The sequence below is a fragment of the Ptiloglossa arizonensis genome, chromosome 5 (assembly GCF_051014685.1).
Source record: "Ptiloglossa arizonensis isolate GNS036 chromosome 5, iyPtiAriz1_principal, whole genome shotgun sequence".
NCBI classification, from domain to species: domain Eukaryota; kingdom Metazoa; phylum Arthropoda; class Insecta; order Hymenoptera; family Colletidae; genus Ptiloglossa; species Ptiloglossa arizonensis.
In genome coordinates, this window is record NC_135052.1 from 6,027,392 (window position 1) to 6,052,188 (window position 24,797).

The 24,797-nt window shown below is 36.8% G+C and overlaps 3 protein-coding genes and 2 long non-coding RNA genes across 7 annotated transcripts in view; 4 read left to right on the forward strand and 1 right to left on the reverse strand.

Annotated features, from left to right (window-relative positions):
• Positions 1-204: 204 nt before the first annotated feature.
• On the forward strand, positions 205-1,685 carry LOC143147603 (uncharacterized). Its single transcript, XR_012992295.1, has 2 exons — positions 205-467; positions 1,559-1,685. It is a non-coding gene; the product is annotated as an uncharacterized LOC143147603 (long non-coding RNA).
• Rpb12 (DNA-directed RNA polymerases I, II, and III subunit Rpb12) lies at positions 1,530-2,610 on the forward strand. The gene is made up of 3 exons (XM_076312988.1): positions 1,530-1,741; positions 2,238-2,330; positions 2,431-2,610. The coding sequence occupies exons 1-3, from the start codon at positions 1,684-1,686 to the stop codon at positions 2,451-2,453; spliced, it is 174 nt and encodes a 57-aa protein (XP_076169103.1). The 5' UTR covers positions 1,530-1,683; the 3' UTR covers positions 2,454-2,610.
• The window catches only part of Shn (zinc finger protein schnurri), a 47,134-nt gene continuing 24,931 nt past the window's right edge, over positions 2,595-24,797 (reverse strand). The window contains exons 2-9 of one of the 3 annotated variants that reach the window (XR_012992294.1): positions 23,054-23,544; positions 18,934-21,682; positions 17,828-17,948; positions 15,111-17,168; positions 14,344-14,536; positions 13,158-13,406; positions 11,547-12,302; positions 2,595-6,961 (exon numbers count right to left, since the gene is read on the reverse strand). Coding sequence is in view for 2 of the 3 variants with exons in the window: in XM_076312986.1 (XP_076169101.1) it covers positions 11,748-12,302; positions 13,158-13,406; positions 14,344-14,536; positions 15,111-17,168; positions 17,828-17,948; positions 18,934-21,682; positions 23,054-23,544 (6,416 nt within the window). In the remaining variant the exon portion in view is untranslated. Of the gene's footprint in view, positions 6,962-11,518; positions 12,303-13,157; positions 13,407-14,343; positions 14,537-15,110; positions 17,169-17,827; positions 17,949-18,933; positions 21,683-23,053; positions 23,545-24,797 lie in introns of those variants that run through there. The other 2 variants (XM_076312987.1, XM_076312986.1) reach the window with 2 other exon arrangements.
• Positions 7,834-9,871, forward strand: LOC143147604 (uncharacterized). The gene is made up of 2 exons (XR_012992296.1): positions 7,834-8,539; positions 9,612-9,871. It is a non-coding gene; the product is annotated as an uncharacterized LOC143147604 (long non-coding RNA).
• On the forward strand, positions 9,836-10,961 carry LOC143147420 (uncharacterized). The gene is made up of 3 exons (XM_076312667.1): positions 9,836-9,890; positions 9,956-10,286; positions 10,372-10,961. The coding sequence occupies exons 1-2, from the start codon at positions 9,836-9,838 to the stop codon at positions 10,273-10,275; spliced, it is 375 nt and encodes a 124-aa protein (XP_076168782.1). The 3' UTR covers positions 10,276-10,286; positions 10,372-10,961.

A 24,797-nucleotide genomic window follows, 5' to 3' on the forward strand; every position in this document is an offset into this window, starting at 1 on the left:
CCGTTGTCCCACCGCGGCTCCCTCGGCGATTGCCCGACCAATCGGCTGACCCGTTTCATCCCGCCGTTCGTTGCCAAGTGCTACCATTGGTTAAAGTTGTTAGCCGCGTTTGCGACGCTATCGCCTCTACCGGTTGTTACTGAACTTATTGAATTCTGTTGCTGGGGAGACTTTCTTGGTTCCTCGTTTCCCTTTCGTAGCGCGCTCATGGAGACGCGTTGAAATTTGCGAGTTTTACCACAGCCGTTGATTTTCCTCGTGAATTCTTCATCATCAAGGTTTTCTTTTAAGAAAGTAGTAGAAGCGATCTCCTGAAACGATTGCTCCTGTAATAATACTTTAATGTTAATAAAGTCTTGCTCGGACAGATACAGAATGATATACACCACATAGTGACATATGTTCTTTTCGAGATGCTGTTTGCTGCGTAAAAAATTCTCGAGTGGCCGGATCTTTTATAATCTTTTGTAAAACTTAATAAATTGATAATTACAAATTTTTTATCAATTTCAATTTTTAATACGATTAAAAACATTAATTCTTTTATTATTGAAATACCAACGATAGTATCAAATGTATAGACATTCCATTATTGGTTATGATTGTATTTGTTCATACATGTTTCAATAGTAAACAATTTGTGAATGGATTTAAAATTTTATGATGTTACATAAAGGAAAATTTTCAATCTTAATTATTGAAGTAAATTTGAACTGATTTTTTTAAAAGAATTGCATCTTTTAGATATTTAAATAATCGATTTTGTTAATTAACATCTTATGTATAGTTTGTTTATAATAGTGATGAAATTTATTCATTAAACATCAACATCACGTACGCGTATTTTTTATCTTTCTTGAAAACCAAGAACCATTCACATAGTCTACCAAATATTTCTTAATTTCAGTAAACGTATTATATACGTAAACTGAAAATACGTTCAGAATGAGCATTAAATTCTTATGGCAATACATTTAACATTTTTAAAATCCGTTATTAAAATATTAAAATTTTAGAATAAACAATTTTATATTTTTAATAACGAATTCATAAAAAACTTATGTAGTACTGATTTGACAAATTATATATGAAAATCTAATTACTTTCCCTCTAACGTCATATCACAATTTAATGTTTCTGAAGATACGATAACTATTTGTTACTTAAAAAGGGCAGTAACTAATATTTAAAAATTTATTTTTGAAATATATTTCAATATAATTTTTTGTTACTTTTATGAAGTAACACACGAAAAGCTGTAATACAAATACTACATTATCTATAAACAAAAATTACTTATTTTATAGATTTACTTATTAAATTTTTCATTTTCTAATTCTATTTACATTTTACAATCTAGAGAGACTTTCAAAATTTCGAAAATCTATAATAGATTTTTGAAAATTTTAGGAGTCTTGTTTGGCGTGATATTGATAAATGTTATCATAATATGATATAATCAAACTATCGTGAATAATCTGTTGATAAAGTAGTATGCAATACTCGGTCAGTAATCGAAATGTCAAAACATTTATTTGATTTTTTATCATGTATATAGACACAAATTTGACTGCCAATACACCATCGAAATTATCAAGTTCGCACGTTGCTTAGGTGGTAAGCAAATTGTTGTTTGCAGTACATTCAAATTATCGTGTGATAACATTTGAAAATTTACTTAAAATGGAATCCAGTAAGACAGAATCAACTCCAAAGCAAGCCATGGTGTATATTTGTGGAGGTATAATTAAAATTACAGATAATTATTTCTAACCTCACTTTGTGTTCTTTTTGTACATAAGCACGGAATCTTTCGTTTAAAACTGAAGAATATTTATTTTGCATATGGATTAAATTATGTACTGATTCAAGGGGATTTCAATTTTCTAATATCTTCAAATAACATCCTGTCAATAAATAATGTAAACACACTTTCCAAGATTCTCAGTTATAGTTCTTTGTAAGCCAATAGTTTTTTGTACAATTATACGTATTGCAAAATGACTAATGACTCCAGAATGTAGTATAACTAATAGGCAATAACAGAATCTATATGTCTTCTAATGGTTAATTTTTATTTATAAATTCAAATGTACACTCTAAGTAATTATGTTATTTCTAGTTAATTTTAAATCCATACTTCTTTTGATTTCTTTTACTCACAAATAACTCTTGATTAATTCCTTGGTTAATAAAATATAATGCTTATATTAAACAGAACATTTTTATCCACGTAGAATGCCATCATGACAATGAAATACGTCCCAGAGATCCAATTCGATGTAGGGAGTGTGGGTACAGAATTATGTACAAGAAACGTACCAAGAGACGTATCCTTTCATTAACAAAATTTTAACCATAAAAAGAACATTTGAGTAAGTATATATTCTATAGCTAAGAATACTATTTATTTTCCTTAATAATGTTTAGTTGTCGTATTTGACGCTCGGTAAAAATACTTAATGTAATATATAAGTGTATGCCATAAAACTAAGGATGTAAATAAAGATAATGCTGCAACTTCGTGTAATATTTTAGCAGTACATATATATATATATATATATAATTTTTATGTAAAGGTCACAGTTTTTAATAAAAAAATACACAATATTATTGCAAATTAAATATTTATTCCCATCCCACATTATTCATAAAGTTGTACTTTTATGCTTGCAATATTACCTTAGAAAATTATAACAATATTAATTCAAATATATTTCATAGCTCTTTATAAACTTTAAATCGATTATTTTTTTCACATTGTTCTCCAAAATTCCGTCGATTATGTATCAATGCAGATCATATAATATAAAACATTTTAAGCAATATATGTTTTTTATTTACAATAAATAAATTACATTTTCATCAGTAGTTCAACAGAGTCACAGAATCAGGAAGAAAAGTGAAAGTGACAGTGACACTAGCAAAGTGTTGGCATTCTCACATTTCATAAAAGCCAATGGTTCTTATGTTTCTGTGTACATTTTATAAAATCTTACTCCGGTCCCATTATTTGATATTTGCGAGCAAATGCTCGGTTGATTTCTATTAAAGTACCCTTTTTTTCATTAATTAACTTCTCAAACCCGAAATGCTTTGTTAATCTAGCAACTGATTACAAAAACATACAATAGAATTATTATATAAGCACAATTAAAAACATGTGCTAAGAAAAATATTTATAAAATTTTAATGATCTATATCATGTGTAATACATATACAATACAAACCAGTCAACTGTTTGCGTTACTGTTAGCAATTGTTATAAAACAGTAAAAAGGTAGGGGCCGTTTCAGAAATTTAATTTAACAAAATAACAAAAGCTGATAATTTTGAAGTATTTTTTTGCAAACCAGAATTTGATTAAAAATAATTCATACATTGTGATTTTAATCCTGCTTGTTCTTAAGATTTCTAATACTGAGTTTGGAAGGAGCCAAGCCAACTTCTTATAGAAGGTTTTAATATGATAATATACAATGCAAAACAATTTATCACCTATAATAACTCATTTTCTTTTCTTCTTTATTCTAAAAACGTATGATTCAAATTTAAAAAGAATATTGCACAGCATTGAATTTCCTTTCTTGTACATTGTTTCACAGATTTTTAAATTATTTGTACTTTAAAGGGAAGTAATTAAGTAATATTTAAACTTATAATCCACAAATCAAATTCATTTACTAAAATGTATATAATAATAATTACTTTCTTCTCCATTTAAAATGATGAAAATGGAAGACATAATAAAAGCTTCTTTATACTTAAAAGACATGTTTTAAATATTTGAACATTTGAAAAACAACACATTAAGCATATAAAATCTTTTATGAAATTTTTGAATGCATTATTTTGTTTATAAAAAACTATGGACCACTACTTAGAATACTAATGGAAGACAATTGTATATTTATCTTATATAAAAACTATTTAAAAACTGCAGATTGTGTGAAGTAGCATATTCACCATTCATATATTAAAGTAGTAACATGTTTTAATTAAATATTTTTAAATAAAAGAAACTGCAAATTATTCGTTTCAAGCTTTAATAGGTTTTTTTAGAATAATGATGATATGAACATGAGTTATTCTAGATGTTAAATGCTTTGTATATGTTAGAGTGTTGCATGTATATTTAAAATTTGTTCATAGTTTTTTTTCTGCTAAATTCTATATCCTATTTAACTTTAAAATAACATTTACAACAATTGTTTCAATTATCAGTGAGCTAATGAAATATATAAATGAATTTGAATTTTATGTACTTATTCAGTTGTTCATAAAAACTTTCTACTTGTACTTTAACTGAAAATATGTTTACACAAATATTTGTGTAAGCTATCTAAAAATAATCTTAATTGAACAAATGACGTATAACATACTTAATGTCTTAGATTAAATTAAGGTGGCTTTCCAATATAATATAAATTTATTTTATATTGAACTGTTTTTTCTACTGTAGGATACAAATGATGAAAAGTGATCGTATTCATTGTCCCTTAGTCTAAATCAATAGATTTGATATGTAAATGATGATTTGTTATGTATGCTTGTGAAAGTATGCAATACTTCTAGAAAAAACAATTGTTTCGAAAATATATCCAGAATCATAATCTGAAAGAACTACCTTAGTAATCACATGTGAGATAGTAAAGAGATAAATATTACATCATATGAAATTTGGCTTCAGCTGCATTCCAAAATATTTTTCTTTCATGGAATCTTTTCTTCTCATATACCTTATCAAATATTAATTTCAATGCAAAAGTTATTTTTTGTTTGTCTTGTCGTTTCTTTCAAAATACAAACATTGTTGGCTTGGCCATTGTGGACATACACACGTGCACGCTTTGGAAATTCATACATGGTTTTGTAATCAGAGTTGATAGCATTAAAATGGATATATACCAAATGCTATATTAAATTATACTACATTGATATTGTTTGGCGACAATCACTTCAACTGGACCTCAATGTATACGATTGTGCGGTCGGTTTATTTGTCTACTACTTTGTCTCAAGCACATCTAGGTACAAATAATGATAATCCAAATTTGATTATGCAGTAGGAAAGACAAGTCGTGCTTGAATGAGATGTTAAAAACTGGGTGCTGTATATTAGATAGATAATTAATTATAAGATAGAATAGCTGTCTCTCGTGGAAGGTATGTTGCTCCTTAAATGTTTTAAGCAAGGTCAGAAAATCGGTTACCCAGCTTGTTGATAACGATCATTGACCTATTAATTAAATTTATTAAGAAATATAATGTTTCATACCAATCATTAAACAGAGTTAGGAAATAATCATATTATTTGAATAATCACTTAATTATTATCATAATTTTGTTCATTATTCATATAACTCACAGTTTGAGTTTATTAAATTAGCAAAAAATAAAACATTTTTGCTTTTCAAGGCTTCTATTTCTATTTAATATGTATTTACTAAATTTTAGTTATATTTTTGTTCTGCTTCTATTACTGAACTTATTATTTTAAAAATTTACAAGAATATTGATATAAGTTGATAGAACTTTTGTTAACATTGGTACTTAATGTCATAAAATATTCTTTTTCATCAGAAAACTAAAATTATTTAAAAATGATATATTTGTTCACACAAGCTAAAAATATAATACATGGAATTTTGAATTATTGGTATTTGGTTCTGGTCAATGATCCAAATAGCGACTGTAAAATTATTTCAATTAATTCGTAACAATATAAACAAAGAATTATATATTATCCATGTACAATTAAAATCAGTTAATTTATCTGAAATTTATATTCAAATATTCATTTTTAAAGGAAACATTTTAAGGATCTAACCTAACTCTGTTCCGAAACATTTTAAATACATACATATTCCAGAAAGACGACAGATTTTGAGGGCACAAAGATGATACATTGAAATTAACAAAATGTACAATAATGACCGAATAACCGATTCTGTTCCCCATTATGGATTACTTAAAATTATAATAAAGACTAACATGGTTTCATTATATTACACATAAATATGTACAAACACATCTTCTCTTATGTCAACAATAATTCTCGTAATTGCTCATACTAATATCATACAAGTATATACAGGATGAGTTATCTAAGATTGGAATCGTTATTGTTTTTATTGCATTTGATAATCTGAAGTTTGGTAAAGGAAATGTTTTATTCGAAAAAGCACACAATATGTAAAAATTATTTTTTCTTTAAGATCGCAGTTTGTAATAATTCAAAGTGTATTTTAATTTTTAAATATTACCATATCATGTGGCCCTACGAATTAATTTCTTTACTTAAACTTTTTTCATATTATCAAAGACAACAGAGATATTTGTAATTTCAGTCACAGATGACTCATCCCCTTTTTCACGCAATGTGTATATGCTGTGTGTACGTGTGTGCGTGTATTGTGTATACTTCATGTACCAATAATTAAGATATAATATTAATTTTTAATGTTAGAATACTCTTCAATGTTGAACGCAACAGTTGCACTTTAAATACAGAATCACATGCCAGTTCATTGCACCTCATGCTGATACAAGACTATTGTATATAAATATCATATTTTTTACTAGGTATGAGAACTATGCTCTTATAAGTTACATTCCATCATTTTTTGAAGGAAAGCTTAACAAATTTTAAATTAGAACTTTTAACATTGTCTTTTGGCTTTGAAGTACAACAACAATTGGAAGAGAGAAATACTTTCTAATAATTTATTACTCTTTTTACTATAAATTATGCTTTGCGGAACAAATAATAAAACTTTCAACTCTATCTAAATGATGTTATACGAGCTATACAATTGTATAAAATTAGTATTTTATCTTTTCTATAAATAAAATGCAATTCTGTATGTCTATTTGTTACCGTATCACGAAGAAATGATTGAAGTAATTGTGATGAAACTTGGAACGTATGGCATCACAAAATTCTTGACAGACGGTGGAGCTGTAGGAGACATCGACTATAAAATATATACCATATTTCGCTTACCATTGCTTTTGCAATAGAAACGCATATAACAAGAGTTGTGCTAAATTAATTTTGTAAACTTTTTTGTTGTGTACAAATTTTCAATAAAATGGATAATTATTGAGACAAAAATGCCCTGACATTTTTTGCTTTAATTCACCTTAGGGTAAATAGGAAGAAAGCTGTTAATTTGTGCTTTAGAAAGTAATTTTTTACAATTTTAAATATTTTTTAAAATAATTTTTGCATTCAAACAATGTTTCTTATTCCCGATAATGTTGGATAATGTAGCTACTAGTAAGTAATGCAATATGTAGCTATATTTTATTTGTTTGAACTTATTAGTATAATTATTGTTGAAACTATTTATTAATTATTTATATAATAAAGATGAAACTTAGAGGATTATAGCAGATTTGAAAGTTTGTCTAAAAGATGTACAAAGAGAAAGTAAATATTAGAAATTTCATTCAGTATTAAGTGGTTGTTTTAACCCTTAACTACTCCAGTGTGGTTCTCCAGTGAGGTAGAACCCCAAGCATTGGAGATTTACTGGTAGTTTTCTTATTTGTTAACTGTTTCAGTTTTAGTAATCTCTAATTAAGTCACGTTGCTTTGTTTGACACATTGCAACTAGTACTATTTGTTTTTATTAGTCAAGTATGAAGAAAAAAAATTTTCTTTTGAAATACCACACCAGAGTGTTGAAGTAAGTTTTATTTCACCTTGTTCAATCTGTGTTTTCAGGCAGTTATATTTTAAAATACTTATATATTAGTAAAATAATAATGAAAACTTGAAAATTTGAGGTTAGGTTTTCTTATTGTTACAGAATGGCTCCATTAAAATTGTTAGTAGATCATAAATTAAGAAAAATGGTGGAAGATTCAATATATTTTGGATCTGTTGAGGAGAAATTTATGATGTTACAATGAGAAATCCATGATGTTACAATGGTTGTGACATGGATTTAGAAACTTCATTAAACTTTAATGATAGAAATGATGATTTTCCTTCCAATAATGGGTTCTTTTTCAAGAAGAAGCACTGTTATAAATGATTGAAAGAAGTTTCCAAAATCACTCCTACCTGTGCACAAAATTTAGTTACATGTCTTTTAGGTATTAAGAATGAAGCAAAAAATGTTTCTAATATTTTGAAATACATATCAAAAAAGGATGTGAACTACCAATATTAAAATGAATCAGATAAGAGAAAACTATAAGACACCTCAGCCAACATTTGGCAGACCATTAGATATGATTGAGTTGGAAGCTTACATAGATCTGTTTTATTTGTTGAGAATAATAAAATCCAATCATAGAATGTTATAGGTCTTGTTAATGATGGCACTGGATAGGATGTTTTTTGTGCCACTATGAATGTTTAGTGATTTTTATGTGTTATGACGTCTTTGTATTTTGATTGTGCTGCCACAAGAGACATGGGAAAGATAGATCATAAGTTTGCAACCATCAGGGAATACTGAGACTGTTTTATAAATAATTGCAGAAGATACTGTATACCCGGAACATATGTTACACTCAATGAAATGTTAGTACCATTTTGTGATAGAGGCTATTTCCAAATGTATATACGTATGAAATCTGCCAAGTATGGACCAAAAATACAATACAATGTTTGTGCAATTCTCAAATTTCTTATTCGTGTGAAGCAAAATAAATATTGTGCTATTTTTCTTTCTTAAAAATTGTCTGTAAATGGAATTATATAAAATGATAAATTGCAAGAATCACTAAAAATGTTTAAATTATTTAAATTCTCTGAACAAAATATAAAACTGACCAAATAAATTTTAACTGTTCTTTTATAAGAAATACAATTCAAATTTAATGTAAGATAGAACAAACTAATTATTCAATTGATAAATACAAATTTTGCAAGATGGGAAAATAATAACAATGTAAATATGAAATATTTTATGAAATAAAATATTTATAATCATTTACAAATGAATAAAAAATCAATTTTTCAATCAACTGATCGCAAGTTGTGATACTAAAAAACCATTAAACATCTAGAATTGATATAAAGTTTTTTGATAAAATTATTTGAATTAATTTTTAGTTATAATCAAAATAAATATCTATAGTGCTACACCAATGCTGCAGATATGCAATTCTGATATAAAATATACGTAAAATACGAGTAACAATGAAGTCTACTGTCTCAAAAGTTATAACGTAAAGAGCGCGCACTAAAACGGAAATTCTCATTCTGTGATTTTTTATCAGCTCATATGATTAATAATAAAACTAAAAAATAAGATTGAACAAATTTTTAAATATTTAATTGATCTTAAATAGAGAAATGCATTGCATATTGCAATATTTATTTTATTTTTATATATTATTTCTTCTATATTCTGTATGTTTTACTGTTATGAACTGATATATACATTTTTATTATTGTAATATTGTAGCACATATTATGCTGAATTTCCGCATCCGAGATAAATGAAAGATCAGGCTTTCAAGTTATTGTTTTAATAAAGAAGTGTAGGGTGAATCTATTTTTAGGATAACAAGATCAGCAATTCTCCCTTTAATATTTGACAGCTCATGAATTCCAACTGTTCCTAGAGTGTACTTAAATTATATTTCAGGTGAATTCAGGTCACCTGCACTGGGAATAAGGCATGCTATTCTGAAACAGTTCAAGGAACAAAGACTCCTGGATATAAGTCTCATTATTACATTGCTTCTAACAGATTCCAAACAAACATTACTCAAAATCAAAACAACATTTAATCTAGAGTTTAATTGATGGTTTACTCAACTGAGTAGAATAGATAAAGTGAGCTTCAATAGTTCTTTTTGAATTCTTAATATGGAAATGTTCTCAACTGATACTCTGGTGCAGATCACCTCATCACTACTAAAAGGTATATTTATGAATCTAATTGAGAAAAGTTTGATCTATTATTGAAGGTTGAGTTTCAAATTACAGTGCTTAATTTGGAGAAAACCAAGATATCTAGTTTTCTTATAGATCCTATCACTTCTGGTTTCATATATTGGCACGAGGAACTGGAAACAAAATGTTTGACAACAAATTTACCTCAAAGAATCTCACCTGCTGAAATATTTGCTTTAGGGATAAGGTTTGAAGATTGGAGAAGTTACAGATCTAAACAAAGGAGATTCATTCTACTGTACTTGGATGAAGATCACAAAGTTTACATCCACATGGAGATGGTTAAAGAGGGATATGTTTATCTAGTTGATCAATGGGACTATTTTGAGTTATATAGAGGTTCTCAAACTTGATAGGCACTTAGGTGAATACCAAAGTACTTATAAACGTCTTACTTTAAGAACACCCTTAATGGATGGTTGTCCTGTAAAAAAATTGTCTTGTTCTAGAGAAAGTTTTAGATAAGATGACAAAAATGAGACTCTTAGTATACTAGAGCTTGGATTTCAGTTCAATTTAAATTCTTATATTTAGACTCCTGGTTGTTACAATAATAAGACGTCAATTTTTCGAACCTCGTCCAATATTTTCTATCTAGGGATTTATTTTGGAGAATTAACAAAACCCTAGGATAAAGGGCACAAAAAAGCTCAATTTCAAATATTTCCAGCCTTCTCTTGTTTTGGTTAAATTTCTGTATAACTTAAATCATTTGAAGTCAATGGTTGAAACGAAACTGCAAGAGATAGAGAATGAGATTTGTTATGACAGAAGAATTGTCTGGTCTCTTGTAGCACACATTAAGGATATGGATCTCCTAGCTCAGTATTCGACCTTTAATTCCTTCGCAAAGTGTACGAAGAGTCAATCACAAATTATTGTCTTTGAATCTAAGATGAGGAAGGATAAACGCTTAATCCCGTATTATGCTGAATTTAAAAATCATATTTTTTCGCGATTCGACCGTTGTGTTTTTCTACAGAAAGAACAAGAAAAAAAGAACCATTTCTGTAATAATGATGTTTCGAATAAAATTTATAGAAAAGCTTATGTCTATTGGAAAGACTAATATTACTCGTCCCGTTTCCTTGTTTATTTTGAGTACCAAACAATACTAAAGACAGAACCAAAGGAATAGATTATTTAATAAAGGAGATTGAGTTCAGTGATATAAATTTCCATGATTTCACAAATAATTGAAGACTAACTGCCCTTTTATTAAATATTATCAAGTGAGATTGAAAAAATAGTTTAAAATATTATTTAAAAAATAGAATTTCGATTTCCTTCCTATAATAAAGTTGCAACGCTACCATTAAAAAAAATATGTTCAAATATCAATTATCATTGTTTCGATGATTTAATTTTCTAGTTTTATCTAGGAAGAAATTTTTCCGTATCAGATGTTCTTTCAGCGATACTTATACTTCTAATACATGAACTCGTTGATTTTAAATATGTCCGAAATCAGTACACGTACACATCTATCTCTACGTTGACTCGTAAACTAAATATTAAATAAATCAAAATTTGATAGCAAGAGCGGTAAACTCTTTTCGTTAATGATATTTACTGTATATCATCGTAACACAGAACTTCCTTTAACAGAGTTTATTATAATTACCTTTCTAATACTTGGAAGATTTTTGCAATTGATAATTGCAATAACAAACACTGTCTATAACCGATGAAAAATATCCTTGATTGAGAGCTTTCCTTCGAAATGTGATGGTATATATTTACTATAACTACTTTATCGGCACGGCAACGAATTCATTCAAACAACTTCACCGCTGATTTCCTGGTTCACTGTATTATTTTGGCACTATGTGTCTTCAACTTTTTGTCTATTGTGATCTTCCTTGACTGCAGACTCGTCCGTAACTTTTTTCTGAGTATTCTCTTTCTCTCTACACTTGTCCACACCCCTATCCCCATGTATATTTGTACTAGACTCCGATTCGATATTATGTTCAACAAAACAATGTACTTGTAATTCGTTCATAGTACGCATAGACACCGTGCAAATTTGGCACTTGTATGATTGCATGCTTTCATCCGGCCTTACATCCTCTACGGAAAATGTAGGCTGATTTGGCCTCTCTTTCGCGCTGTACTCGCGCCCCTGCTGTTTAAATTGAGGATTCCCAAGGAGAACATCAGACTTTGGATCTTCGTTGGTGATTGGCACATGATATGATCGAGACATATCCGCGTCTGTTGTTACTTTCACAGGGCACGGATGCATCGCATGTTGTAGTATAGGCTCACCCTCGTCCGAGGAAGTTTCACCTCCACTGATTATTTGGCTTGGAATCGCCTCGGAATCCCACTGCCCTATTTTGCTAGGATCTTTCTCACAAAGTCTTTGAGCCAGCATCTATCAAAAGGGATCGATTGCGCAGAAGGTCAGTTTCATATGGAAATTATTCTTCTAGGCGATATCGTAGTGTAATTATAGCACAGAGAAACGTTTATATTCGCCAAAAATTAACGCGTAGCTTTGCAAAAAAAAATCTTTACGAAACATAACTTGCACTTAGCTCAACGTTCCGTTTTTTTTTTTTTTATAATTTACAACTCGCGTTAAATGTTTGTCTTATTTGAATTATCGTCCATAAAACATTTGCAACGACCGAAGAGCGATTACGGTCACCGTCTATTATAATGTTAACTACAGCACATGACGTAGCGTGTCCAAAAGTTCGTAACGTGCATATTAAGTGATCGATGCTTCGGTCGTGACGAATGTATCGATCTCGTAACGAAAGCATTGGAAGAAGCTTCGAAATTCGACTTCGAATTTGACATACATATAAAGTAGACACTTGCTTATCGTCCGTACCATAATTGAGTCAATATCTGCAATAATGTTTTCGTCCGGCATTTAAAACTTGAAAAATGTGGAGAGAACATCAATATTTTTCCTTCGAAGGATCACCATTTTGAAGATCAATTTAAATTCTTTACCCATGATTACGGTAGGGACGCTAGTTTTTCTTACACATCACAGGAATTAATTAGTAATTTTCTAAACACAAAACGTACAATTGCGTAACAATTTTTATGCTCTGATTTGAAATATCAACGTATATGTGTGTCAAACTTCGAATGTACTCTATTTTCTTTCATATTAAATCGCTTAGAAAACAACATTTCAAACGAGAGTAACCCCGTGCAAGACGAAGTAAAATCTATTCTGATTTGTTACAAAATAATCAAACGCGTTACGTACCTGAAGACTAGTAAGACTATTATCACAGTCGGTAGTATCAATGTCGTTCAAATTGACGCCGGACCTTTCCATTTCAGCATACGTTCCGAATGGTAATTTACCTAAACATTCTAATTTCATAATATGCATCTTGCTACGAAGATGTTTCGCCAAGTGACCGTGTATTCTGAACGCTATTTTACAGTCGGTGCATTTGAATGGTCTAGGATTACTGGTAGTTGCAGCTCCGAACGTTGAAGTCATACTGACCTGTAATACAACGTTTAATTTAACGTTTAATCGCGCGGAACGATGTAGCGTCGCGAAATGAAGGCGACGCGATGAATATTACCGAGGTGATGCCAAAAGAAATGGTAAATTAAAACGTTGCAAGCAAACACGTGCTGGTAGTCTATAAAAGATGTACACGAACAGGATGTTTCTGAGAGGTGGTCGTAACTCGAAAAGGAAGCGTTTCCGGAACCCTTCTGTATTCGAATATTCCAACACTTGTACGATTGAAATATTTAACGAACATGATCCAAACGATCTTCGAATACTTCGTAGACCGACCGAGTATCTGGATATTCGTAACATTTAAACAACGCGATGTAAATTATAAATCAAGTTTTTTACATTCACCGTGTTTCTTTTAAATTTTATTTCCATTTAAGATACGTTATCAACGACATTCCGTACAACATTTCTATTTTGATGCAGAGAAGCAAATTTGTTTGTATCTTTCAACCGTAGACGGTTTCTTTTTGCGGTAAATATATGTGTTTCGATTCGAACGCGTTCGAAATTTATTCACGGTACTCGAGTACCTATAGAATATTCGAATGGTATCGGTTTTAGTTTGTACGATTTTTCTTCACACTTACGACGAGTAAAATCTGTTCCTAAACTTGGTACACCTGTTTCAGAAACATTCTGTAGAGTAGGAAAATGAATATTGTATTGGGTTGTTCGGAAAGTCATTTCGTTTCTTTTTTTTTTTTGGTGAAAATGAAACACGATTTTTTTAGAGTGCGTAAACATTTTACTAAATTGTATATTCTCCATTTTGGAAAACGAAATCACTTTTCGAACAACCTGGTATAAATTGGACGATGATCAGGCGTTACTAATCGGTGTTTCGCTTCCCCCTTAACGCGCTACTGAACTTTTTTTTCTAAATTAAAATAAAATTTGCTCAAACGATTACCTTATTGTGATGAGAAACAGATCTTTCGTGTTTTGTCAAATGGCCCTTGGTTCGAAAAGAAACTGCGCAACTTTCGCATCTAAATGGTCTCTCGAAGTAATGAATGTTGATATGCAACCGTAACTGACTAGGTTTGCTGAACACCTTGTTACAAATCCCACAGACGCTTCTTCCATCTTCGGTCACACTGTAACTACATTCGGTAGATTCAGTTCTTTCAAGGAAAGTTATCTCGACATTCGAACGAAAGAAAGAACGAAAAAACCAAATTCGAAAGGAAAGGTAGGCGTACACCTGTGTTGTACAATTAACGAATAAGCGTGAAATTGATCAACAACGAGCGAATGAAACTTTCGCAGAGCGAAATTCAAGTCAAGGTGTTCGTATCGCGATCGCAAATAAATTCTTTTCATTTTCTTCCCACCTTACGCAATTAATCAAACAACCGTACCGTTAACGTAGATTTCGATTTCGAGTACAATACATTTTAACCGTGAGCAAAAGGAAATTCCTTAACGCGTGATCCAATTTGATATGGATTTGTTTCGTCGTTTCTTAACTCGCGATAATGATACCAAATTAGACGTAGAGGTTGAGTCAACATCGAGAAACGAAAGATTGGAATGGATATATCTCTCTTGGATTCGAAGATGTATAAAATGCGTTGAACAACCATCCGTATACCGTACAGTTACTGGACGGTGATCAGTGTAGTCGAACACTTTAAATTACGCATCGTCGATGTGTCTGTACAAAGAGTCACACACCTGACGTAATTCGGTGCAGGTCCACTAGATGGCTGCAAGAACTCTGCTTGCGGCTTGGTATTCCCCGCGGTAGGCGATGGCGATCTGAAACCCGGTCCACCGACAACCATTTTTCGTGCAACCGTGTGCTTGATGCTCTCCGCTATGCTCTGTTTCGTCATTTCCGTGTGTTTCATTTCAACGCGATCGACGTTTCTCATGTCCACGGTTTGCGGTCTCGAGACTTCTTGCATCTTGGTGGCCTCGTGCATGGTCAACGGCATCATTTCGAAATTCACCCTGGGCTCTTGGGGCTGCATCCCGTGTCTGTACTCCGCCAACAGAATCATGTCTCTGCTCGGTGGACGGTTGTCCACGTTGCTCGGTCTCATCTCCATGGTGGCCATGGACGCCATCTCTTGACCCGTACGTATATCGTGACCCATCGGTTTGAACTCGCGATTCGGTGGCCTCAATTCTTGCCTGCACATCTTGTAGTCCTGTCCTGGTGGCCGTAATTCTTGTATCTGACTCCTGTAGTCCTGGCTCGGTGTACGCATTTCCCTACTGGGTGGCCTCATGTCCAAATTTCGCGGACTCTGACTCTGCATACGGTGATGGTCCGTGGTCGTAGCCCTGATTTCGTGACCGGTTGCTCTCATCTCTTGGTTCACCGTGTGACACTCCCGAGCTCTCTCCAATTCGTTCATCGCTTTCATCGAATTGAACACCGAGTTCCTATCGATGTCGTTATTCAGGTGCGGTATAGACAAGAGCCGATTGTTGGCATCGGCGTTGAAGGATTTCGGCGAGTGACAGTCCACGTTTTGCGGTGTACTCCTACTGGGCGACTCCACGGAATAACTGGACCTCTCTGTGCAATTGTTGCTCTTCGGTATACCGTATTCCACGCTCGTCTTCGAACCGACGGGATTGATCAAACCGTGCTCGAAGTTATCTCGATCGGGAATCGTTCGGTTTCCTTGCTCCTTGTCCCTATGAATCGTTTCGACGTCGAAGGACCGTCGATCCACCGCGACGTTGTTCTGATAGATCTTCTCTCGGATTTCCATCTTAATTTCGTCGGTGGTGTGCTTCGATACGTGCTTGATCCGAGAGTCCATCACGGTCAGTTGCATCTTGCTGGGATCGGTGTACGTCACCGTTGGATTATTGTTCGACTCGGTGTTTCGCGATTTCGGGGAGAGCTGTCTCAGGTAGAAGTCTCTCTCCTTCGGATGCTTCTCCATCTTCGTGCTACCGACACGATACTGTTGCTTCATTTTACTGTCCATGACGTGTCTCTCCGTGAGATACGCCTGTAACATGTGACCCTCGGCGTCCGGTTTCCATTCTCTACCCTGTATCGGTAGTCTTTCCATGGTTTGGACGATCGTTTGCAGTAACACCGGTTCCGAGACTGGGGTTAAAATGTCCGCCGGCTTGGCACGTTGCGGTATAGGCGATGGCAACGGTTGCACGGCCGGTTTCGTAGTGAGATCCATCGGCTGGGGTAAATTGTTTCGCGGGTCCGGGTCGACGTCCTCCACTTCCACGTCGGAGTTTTCCTTTTTCGACGATTGAATCACGGTTGTCCTCGATTCCTCCGGAGCGGTACGGCTCGACGGGAAATAGTAACGATACGGTAATTCGTTTCGAACGAGCGTGGTTGTCTGGGTGGTGACACCTTGGCTGCTCAACGGTGAGTTGCTCACGGCGACCGACACGGTCACGGATGTAGAGGTTGTCGGGAAAGTCAGAGTGTAGGGGTAAGTTGTCGGTCTACCGGACGGAAGAAGTCCTGGGTATCTGTTTGTGTTGCGTTGCGAGAGGCTCAGTAAACTCTGGGCCGCTTCCTGCTCCTCGCTTCCGGACTCCTCGCTCTCTTCTCCGTCGCTCTCGTCCTCCTCCTCCGAGGATTCTTCGGTGTTGCCGCCGGCTGCTAGTCTGGCGATGGCGTCTTTGTCGATGTTATCGTCGCACACCGTTGTCGGTACAGGAACGACGCCCAATTCGAGGCACTTTTTGTAATGAGCTTTCGACTTCATGTGCTTCGTCAGGTTCCCTTTCGTTTTGAAACTGTGTACAGGAAAGATCGTTGATCAAATTCGACGTTTCGTTTAAATAATCGACTCGATCGTAACAAGCCGTTTGCCATTTAGGTTCAACGTTTTCGATCGACCGTTTGAGGTAATCTTCGAAACTAGCGAAATCGAATAATGGGAATCGAAGAGAAACAATATGTGTAATTAGACGAATCGAAATGTAAAAAATACGCACAGAGCGAAATAATACGGGTAATATATATATAAATAAATAAATAGATAAATATATATATATATATATATGTTTATATATATGCATAACAATTTTGTTCGGTAGTTCTTCGCTACGCAATACGTTTTTATTTGATACGAAAACGTGAAACGGAAATAACGAATGGTTTGTTTCCAACCGTTTGAATAATCGGTTGTTTAGAAGTGGTACCGAACATTCGAGACCTAGAATTTTCTAGGGATAAAGGTTGCGTTTGAAAAGGTCATTCGTACAGTATGCCAACAACCTTTGCTAAATGTCTTCCGTTGTCTGTACAATCCTTACTGGATACGAATTTTAACGTTTTTAAAAAGTAGATTGTTCTTATACGATTCGAAAGAGTGTATTAATCTCCGGATCGAGTAAGATTTACGATCCGGAATGTAGCACGAAATAATTAAGACGCGGGAGAGGCAACTTACCTAAAAGCACAGTGCTTGCACGTGTACGGTCTCACGTCTGTGTGCGTTCTGATATGTTTCTTTAACATGGATGGCTTTTTACAGCGAATGCCGCATTCCTCGCAAACGTATCGACCTCGACCTTACATAACAGAGAAGCAAATTGAAATTTTCAACTATGCAAAACGACGCTGCTCGAAGGAGTGAATTACATATATAAAACACGCGTACTGGAAAGTGCGTGAACGGTGGGGTGGTAAATATTGCGCTTTGAAAATTGGAACGTGGCGATGTAAATACGACGATGAGTCACGAGAAACAGAAGACACGCGATTATCTTTCTTAGATTTATAAGACGCAAACAAATACGCGCGGATCGTAATTTAAACGATATCACGCGAGGAAGAAGCTGGCATCATTTTTCTTACGTCCCGAAATTATCTTTCCCCCGAAATGGTCAAGGTTGATCGATGCTGACTTAAACGCGACTGCGCGCGTTTACTCTCGATCGTAACCGATTTCGAACTGAAAAATTTAGAATCGAACGAGGATAATTTTCAAGCGCTAATTTACTTTCTAGTTTCGAGGTCGTATCGAAGCTGCATCGTTGCGGACGAACGATCTCTTCTCGACGTCGCGTCGCGTCTTCAAAGTCAACGGGTGATATCAAACGTTTCGTTTCTCGTAACCGACGACGGTACACGCGCGTATCCAAGGATAATCGTTCGCTCTTTCTTTAGCTTCGTCGTTGCAACGACGCCGCGACATCGATGTAACGTCGTTAAACTAGCGACGGATAAATTATTCGCGACTGTTCGTAATTAAATTTCGCGACGGCGGAACGCGACAAGATGGATGTCCCCGAAGAGGTTAAATTCCAACACCGCGAGCATTAATTTCATCGTTGGTGTCACGTGCGCCGGCTTCCCCCGTACAATGTATTCCGCGATTTCCTGTAAGCCAACGGTTCGAACAACGATTCTTTTCGACGAACTTTCGATCAGTTTTCGTTACCTACGATAAATCGAAGGTACGCACCGGATGCGAGTTGCGTTTAGAATAAATACAGCGAAGGTCGTTCGGGTTCGAAACACTCGGTTCACCGAGATGGACATCGATTTCCTCACCTCTGCCCCTAACGTACGTGTAGTCCTCGTTGCTCTCGAAACCGCCGTCGAATATCTTCACTCTCTTCGCTTTCTCTTGCATGTCGCCGTCCGAGCCGCTGTCCGTGTTCGTCGGTGTGGTCGGTCTTTGCGAAGAATGGGTCAGTATGTCCTCCTGTTTTTTCCAGGCGGTGGTATAATTAAGCGGTCTGTGCCTCGAATCGTAATGGGCCATGTCGACGTCGGGCGGCGCTTCTTTGCATATCTTCCAATTCGAGTACATGGACAAACCGTGTTGCTGGGTGACGTACATGGGCTGTGGTCGATTCAAAGTGCAGTAAAACACTCTGGTGGAGCACTTCAAGCCTAGATATGTATAGGCGTGTCCGTTTAGGTATAGCTGCCCGTAGGATTTCTTCGGTCGGGGTGTTTCCGGGCTGATCAACGGGAGGGTGTTCGCCGTGGGGGTGATACCGTGATGCTTCTTCGGGGTGAAGGTGTCCGGTTTCAGGGGAAGGGAAGTGGGCCTTAAGAATTTACTCGAGTTGATCTCCTCTTTAGTGGCATCGCCGTTTTTCGGGGACCTTGCCTCCGGTTTGTCCGTCTTAACGATTAAATCTACGGAAGCTTTGCTTGGCACATCTGTTTTCGAGGCATCCAGGTTCACGAGTACCATCGACGCGACCGAGTCGGGTTTTACCTTCGCCCCGTTGATCGTGCCGTAATTCTCGACGGTTTTTCCCCTGCCGTCGGTGAAACTCGTCTTGAGACGTCCGTTCTCCAACGGTGGCGGTGAATCGTATTTGGTCGCCGCGTTGTGCCCCAAAGAGTCGACTGGCGTTTTACTGGCTTCCAACTCGCTCACGTTCCACGTGGACAGCCTCTTTCGGCTCTCGGTCGACTCCTTCGGTGAATATTTCAGTTTGCTGTAGGAGTTGGTCGGGGCGACGCCCGCGTCGACGCCGTTCGCGTAACCGAACGCCTTCTCGACTTTGGGGCTTCTGTCGTACGAGAATTCACGTTTCTCCCGCGGACTCTCCTTGTACTTGACGGCCACGGTGTTCTTGATATGACGATCGAGCTCCACCTTGGCGATCTCACCCGTGGACGGTACGCGCCGATACTTGTCCCCGGTTGCCTCGATCTTGACGCTAGGAACTTTCGGGCTCGTGAAACCGGGCTTCGTGGTATCGTTTCCGGGTGTCTTGAAACCGAGCTTCGATTCCTTCACCGGACTGGCGAGATCCAACGGCTGACCCATTATCGGTACGTGTCCGGTGGACATCGGTCCCGGTATACCGGGTACGCTCGGTGTTTGTACCTTCACCGGGCTGGCGAGATCCAACGGCTGGGGTATCATATGGAGACCGGGCAAACCTGGTATCACTTTGTATCCGGCGTTGCCGGTCGCTATACTCGAAGATATGTCTATGGCCGGTGTCAGTGTGTGCGGTCCAGGCATGCCAGGAACGTAAGGTATGACTTTACCACCGTGAAGGATACTGGTGATGCCCGCCTGGGGCAATGTCAACGGATTGTAGGCAGTGATACTGGTCAGTGGATTTAAGTGGGGCTCCAGGTAATTGTAGCACGACATGCTCGGGGCTATGTTCGGAGTTGATATGTTCGGCATGATCGGCGCCAACATCTGAGGCGTGTTGGGCAAAGATATGGAGGAACTCGGTGTGCTGGCCGGCGTACCGGGCGGTTTGTGTACCATGGTGCCTCCCGAGTGGAGACCCGATCTAATTACGATCGATGCTGTCTCCGATGTGACGGACTTGCTGTTCACGGTGTGCTCGTTGGTCGGGGAGTTCATTTGTCGCGGTTCGATCCTCATCGTTTTCGTTTCACCGGTGTTGTCCAATATCCTGACCTCACCGCCGAACATCTGCAACGAGTTCGGTCGCGGATACTTGCTAAGCTCCTCGAGTGATCGCAGCGTGGTGGGCACCGATTCCGATCGTTGCTTCTTCGCGGGGGGCGCGTACGCGTCGACCAATCGCGTGTTACCCAAAAGAGGTCCGGGCGAAGGCAGAGGTTGCAGCGTATTGTAATAATCGGAAGACTTTAATTCGAAATCGGATTCTCGTTTCTCCATTTCCATTTGGCAATCCCTACGTGGACTCACGCTGCCCTTGCAGTAGTATCTACGATGAGCGTCGAGGTTGTCGATGCTCGAATACGGTATGTTGCAAGACGGACAGAGATAATTCTCGTTCTCCGTCGGACCTTCTTGACACGAGCTTGGATTTTTCCGTAAGAGATCCTTGATCAACGAGCCCTCCGTACTGTTCGGGTAGTCCTTGCCGTCTCGAACGAAGCTCTCGCTGTAGCATCGTTTCCTCGATGAGAATTCCTCCACGGACGAGAGATTCAACGGTTGCTCGCACTGCTTCGTTTCGACGAGACTCTGCTGCCTTTGCATCAGCTTGTGCAAACGTGGATCCACCGCGTCGACGATCGCCTGGTTGTCCGTGATGATTTTATCGATGTGCTCTTGTACTTGCTCCGGGTTGGGTTTCGAAGTGGCGGCAGCGGTCATCGAGGAAGAACTGTTATTGGAAGAAACGGACGAAAGGGAAGACGTTTCGGTGTCGTTGTTGACGCACTGGAGCGCCGTGTGGAATTTTGGCTTGTAGATTTTCCCGGTTCTGATCGTTTTCACGCTGGGCATGGTCGACGTAGGCGTCGATGACGGCGGAGGCGGTGGTGTGCCGGTACCATTGCTCGCGCTGTCGGACAGGCTTATATCCGAGTCTTCCGATACCTGCGAAAATTGTCGCAATCGTGTGTCATCACTTCGTAAACGATACTATTGGCTTGTTCGTAAAGTCGTTTCGTTTTCCAAAATGGAGGATACGTAATTTCATCAAATGTTTCTACACTCTAAATAAATCGTGTTTCATTTTCACCAAAAAAAAAAAACGAAATGACTCGTTCGAACAATTTAACACTTTGTCGTTTAAACGATCGCGTTAAAGCTATTTCTTCTAATAGAACTGTGCTATTGAGTTAACCTCTCGCGCAGGAAATTAATTGCCAGAAGCCGCTAACTCGTCCAAAACGAGCTCTTCTAATCATTTCTATCGAAGCTTTGAGTAGATCGCGTGTAAAAAATGGACAGAGTCGCACTGTTTAGATAAATATAAACAAGAACTTGCGATGCTATAAAGTATTTTAAGCGCGTATTTTAAGTCTTTCCAGCGCGAGAAGTTTGCTTTGCACGGATTATTATCACGCGGTAGAAATTGTGCAACGTGGGTCGTTTAAATAAATAACAACGTCTAAATATTCAAGAAGAAAAATCTCTATTCTCTTATCTTGAAAAGATAGAAGCCGTCGAATTCCAATCGGTGAATAATCGAACGTTTTCGTCAATTATCGTTCATCGTTGAAATATTATTAGATTGTTCGGAAAGTGATTTCGTTTTCCAAAATGGAGAACGTGTAATTCAATCAAACGTTTACACGCTCTAAAAACGATCATCTTTCATTCTCACCAAAAATAAAAAAAAAGAACACACAACTCGATCTCGTTCGAATATTTCGAAGATTCTATTGGGTTGTTCGGAAAATGATTTCGTTTTCCAAAATGGAGAACGTGTAATTCAATCAAACGTTTACACGCTCTAAAAACGATCATCTTTCATTCTCACCAAAAATAAAAAAAAAGAACACACAACTCGATCTCGTTCGAATATTTCGAAGATTCTATTGGGTTGTTCGAAAAGAGATTTCGTTTTCCAAAACGAAGAATATACAATTTAATAAAATATTTACAAACTCTGACAAAATCGTGTTTCAATCTCACCAAAAAAAAAAAAAAAACACAACTCGATCTCGTTCGAATATTTCGAAGATTCCATTGGGTTGTTCGGAAAGTGATTTCGTTTTCCAAAACGGAGAATGTACAATTTAATAAAATATTTACAAACTCTGACAAAATTCTGTTTCATTTTTACCAAGAAAAAAATAAAACGAAACTTTCCGAACGATCCAACATTTCGTACAGTTGTCTCTTATTTTCGCTAAGAAGAGACCTAACCAGGTGGTCCGTCCTGCGATCCGATAAATCCAAGTAAATGTATCTCGGAGTCGAAGACCGCATTGTGAACGCTATCAAGATGGATGTACGTACCTTGCTGGCATCACCACCTTCCATCTTTAGGGCGTGAGCGCGAGACCTGCAGTGCTTGTAGAGATTCGACTTCGTCTTGAACGCGAAACCGCAAGGCACGCAAGGATACGGCCTTTCGTTGGTGTGGGCTCGGATGTGTTTCTGCAATACGCTCGGCTTCGCGCACGAGAGCCTGCAATAAGGACACACGTAGCCGCTTTTCCTAGACTCGGTCGGTTCTCCGTCCGCCGGTTCCGGAGAGGCCTCGACCTTGATTGGATCTTTGAGCGACTCTCTGGAGTCTTTGGACGAATCCTTCTTCTTCGGTGGGTCCGGAGAACCGTTGTTGGCCGCGGTGTCCTTCTTTGGCTCCAGTTTCGGCGCAACCTCCGTCGTCGCCATCTTCTTGAACTTTTTGTGCAGGTACTTTGGCTCGCCATCGTTATTGTTGTTGTTGTTGTTGTTGTTATTGTTAGACAACTGTGGGTCTGTCATCGCCACAGTATGAGTCTCTGCGAAACAAAAACGTAACGAGATTCAAACGATGTTTCGAGACAATCGGTTCGGCACGAAGTGAAAATACGTAGAGTTTTCAGTTCGTAACGGTGCGATTTAATTGGAATAAATTTTGCTCCGTTTGGAAGGAATCGTGACAATTTTCTATTCTAGTCGTTAAAGTGTCCCGTGGAATTACGTCCACGATCTGGTCTCTCGGTTTCATTTTAGGGAAAGATAAAGGAGAAGTGGTGCATCTGTTCGTAATTAACGGTAAAACGAATTTGGAGTTTCGTGGACGTTACGAATCGTGTTTGTCCGTGAGATCGAGGTATTGAAATAAGTGCAAGACTGTTCGGGTGTCGTTGGTCGATATCTCCGACACGGAAATCGATCGAACGAGATCGAGAATCGTTGCAACGCAAAAAACCGGCACCGACACGGGAACAAGGCCGTATAAGTTTATACATCGAACGCATCGTTAAAGCGGATCCCACCAATAGCGAGACACGCCGCGCGTGTAGACGAGTTCGTCGAACAGTGTGATTCAGAAACAGATTCGAACTGTTTTTCAATACTGTTCGCGTGTTCCAGGAATCTTGCCTATCGAGAGGAATACGTTGCAACGAATCGTGTGTCATTAACAGGATGCAGAACGCGCCGGTAGCTAACGACCGTGAGCCTCGAGACGATTCTAAAGAATCAGCCTGTCGAAAAAGAATCCCGGAAAATTGGATAAAGTGCCGTCTCTCTCGTTTTCTACGTAATTTCTCAAGCAGTTGAGCAATTAGTTTATCTTCGAGATTCTTTCCCAATAGCTGTTTAGGAGAATGCTAGTCGTTCGTTAAAAACGATGCGAAACGTTGAATTTTTTCGCGAGCGGGATTTTACAATTTCTTGCCCGTTGGTAGATACAAGAATGTCTCGCAGAATGTTTCGTAATGAAATAAATAAGTACACGATACCGGTAATAGGTAAATCGTGTCTACAGAAATAATAGTTGGAAAAAATGACGAGGAAGAAACAATTACAATTCAATGTTTCGTCGTAACGTTCTCGTTAAAATATGTCGCAAATGTAACGATCGGGTAAACAAGTATATAACGTCGTAAGCAGTTTCGAAGCACGATAAGAATATTCATTCGATTACTTCACTGCACCGATGCGTGTGCGAAATTCGCGAATATCTTTCGCTTAATTTTGAGCCGGAAATCGTGGCTGAAACGAAGATAGAAGAGAAAGGACGCGTCAAGTTTCGCGTTAAAAATGG

Excerpts from the sequence above, each read along its gene's own strand:
- LOC143147420 (XM_076312667.1), top strand. The coding sequence starts at position 9,836 with ATGGAAATGTTCTCAACTGATACTCTGGTGCAGATCACCTCATCACTA. Across the intron at positions 9,891-9,955 it reads CACCTCATCACTACTAAAAG|TGCTTAATTTGGAGAAAACC; the intron begins GTATATTTATGA and ends TTCAAATTACAG.
- Rpb12 (XM_076312988.1), top strand. The coding sequence starts at position 1,684 with ATGGAATCCAGTAAGACAGAATCAACTCCAAAGCAAGCCATGGTGTAT. Across the intron at positions 1,742-2,237 it reads CATGGTGTATATTTGTGGAG|AATGCCATCATGACAATGAA; the intron begins GTATAATTAAAA and ends TTATCCACGTAG. Across the intron at positions 2,331-2,430 it reads CAAGAAACGTACCAAGAGAC|TTGTCGTATTTGACGCTCGG; the intron begins GTATCCTTTCAT and ends AATAATGTTTAG.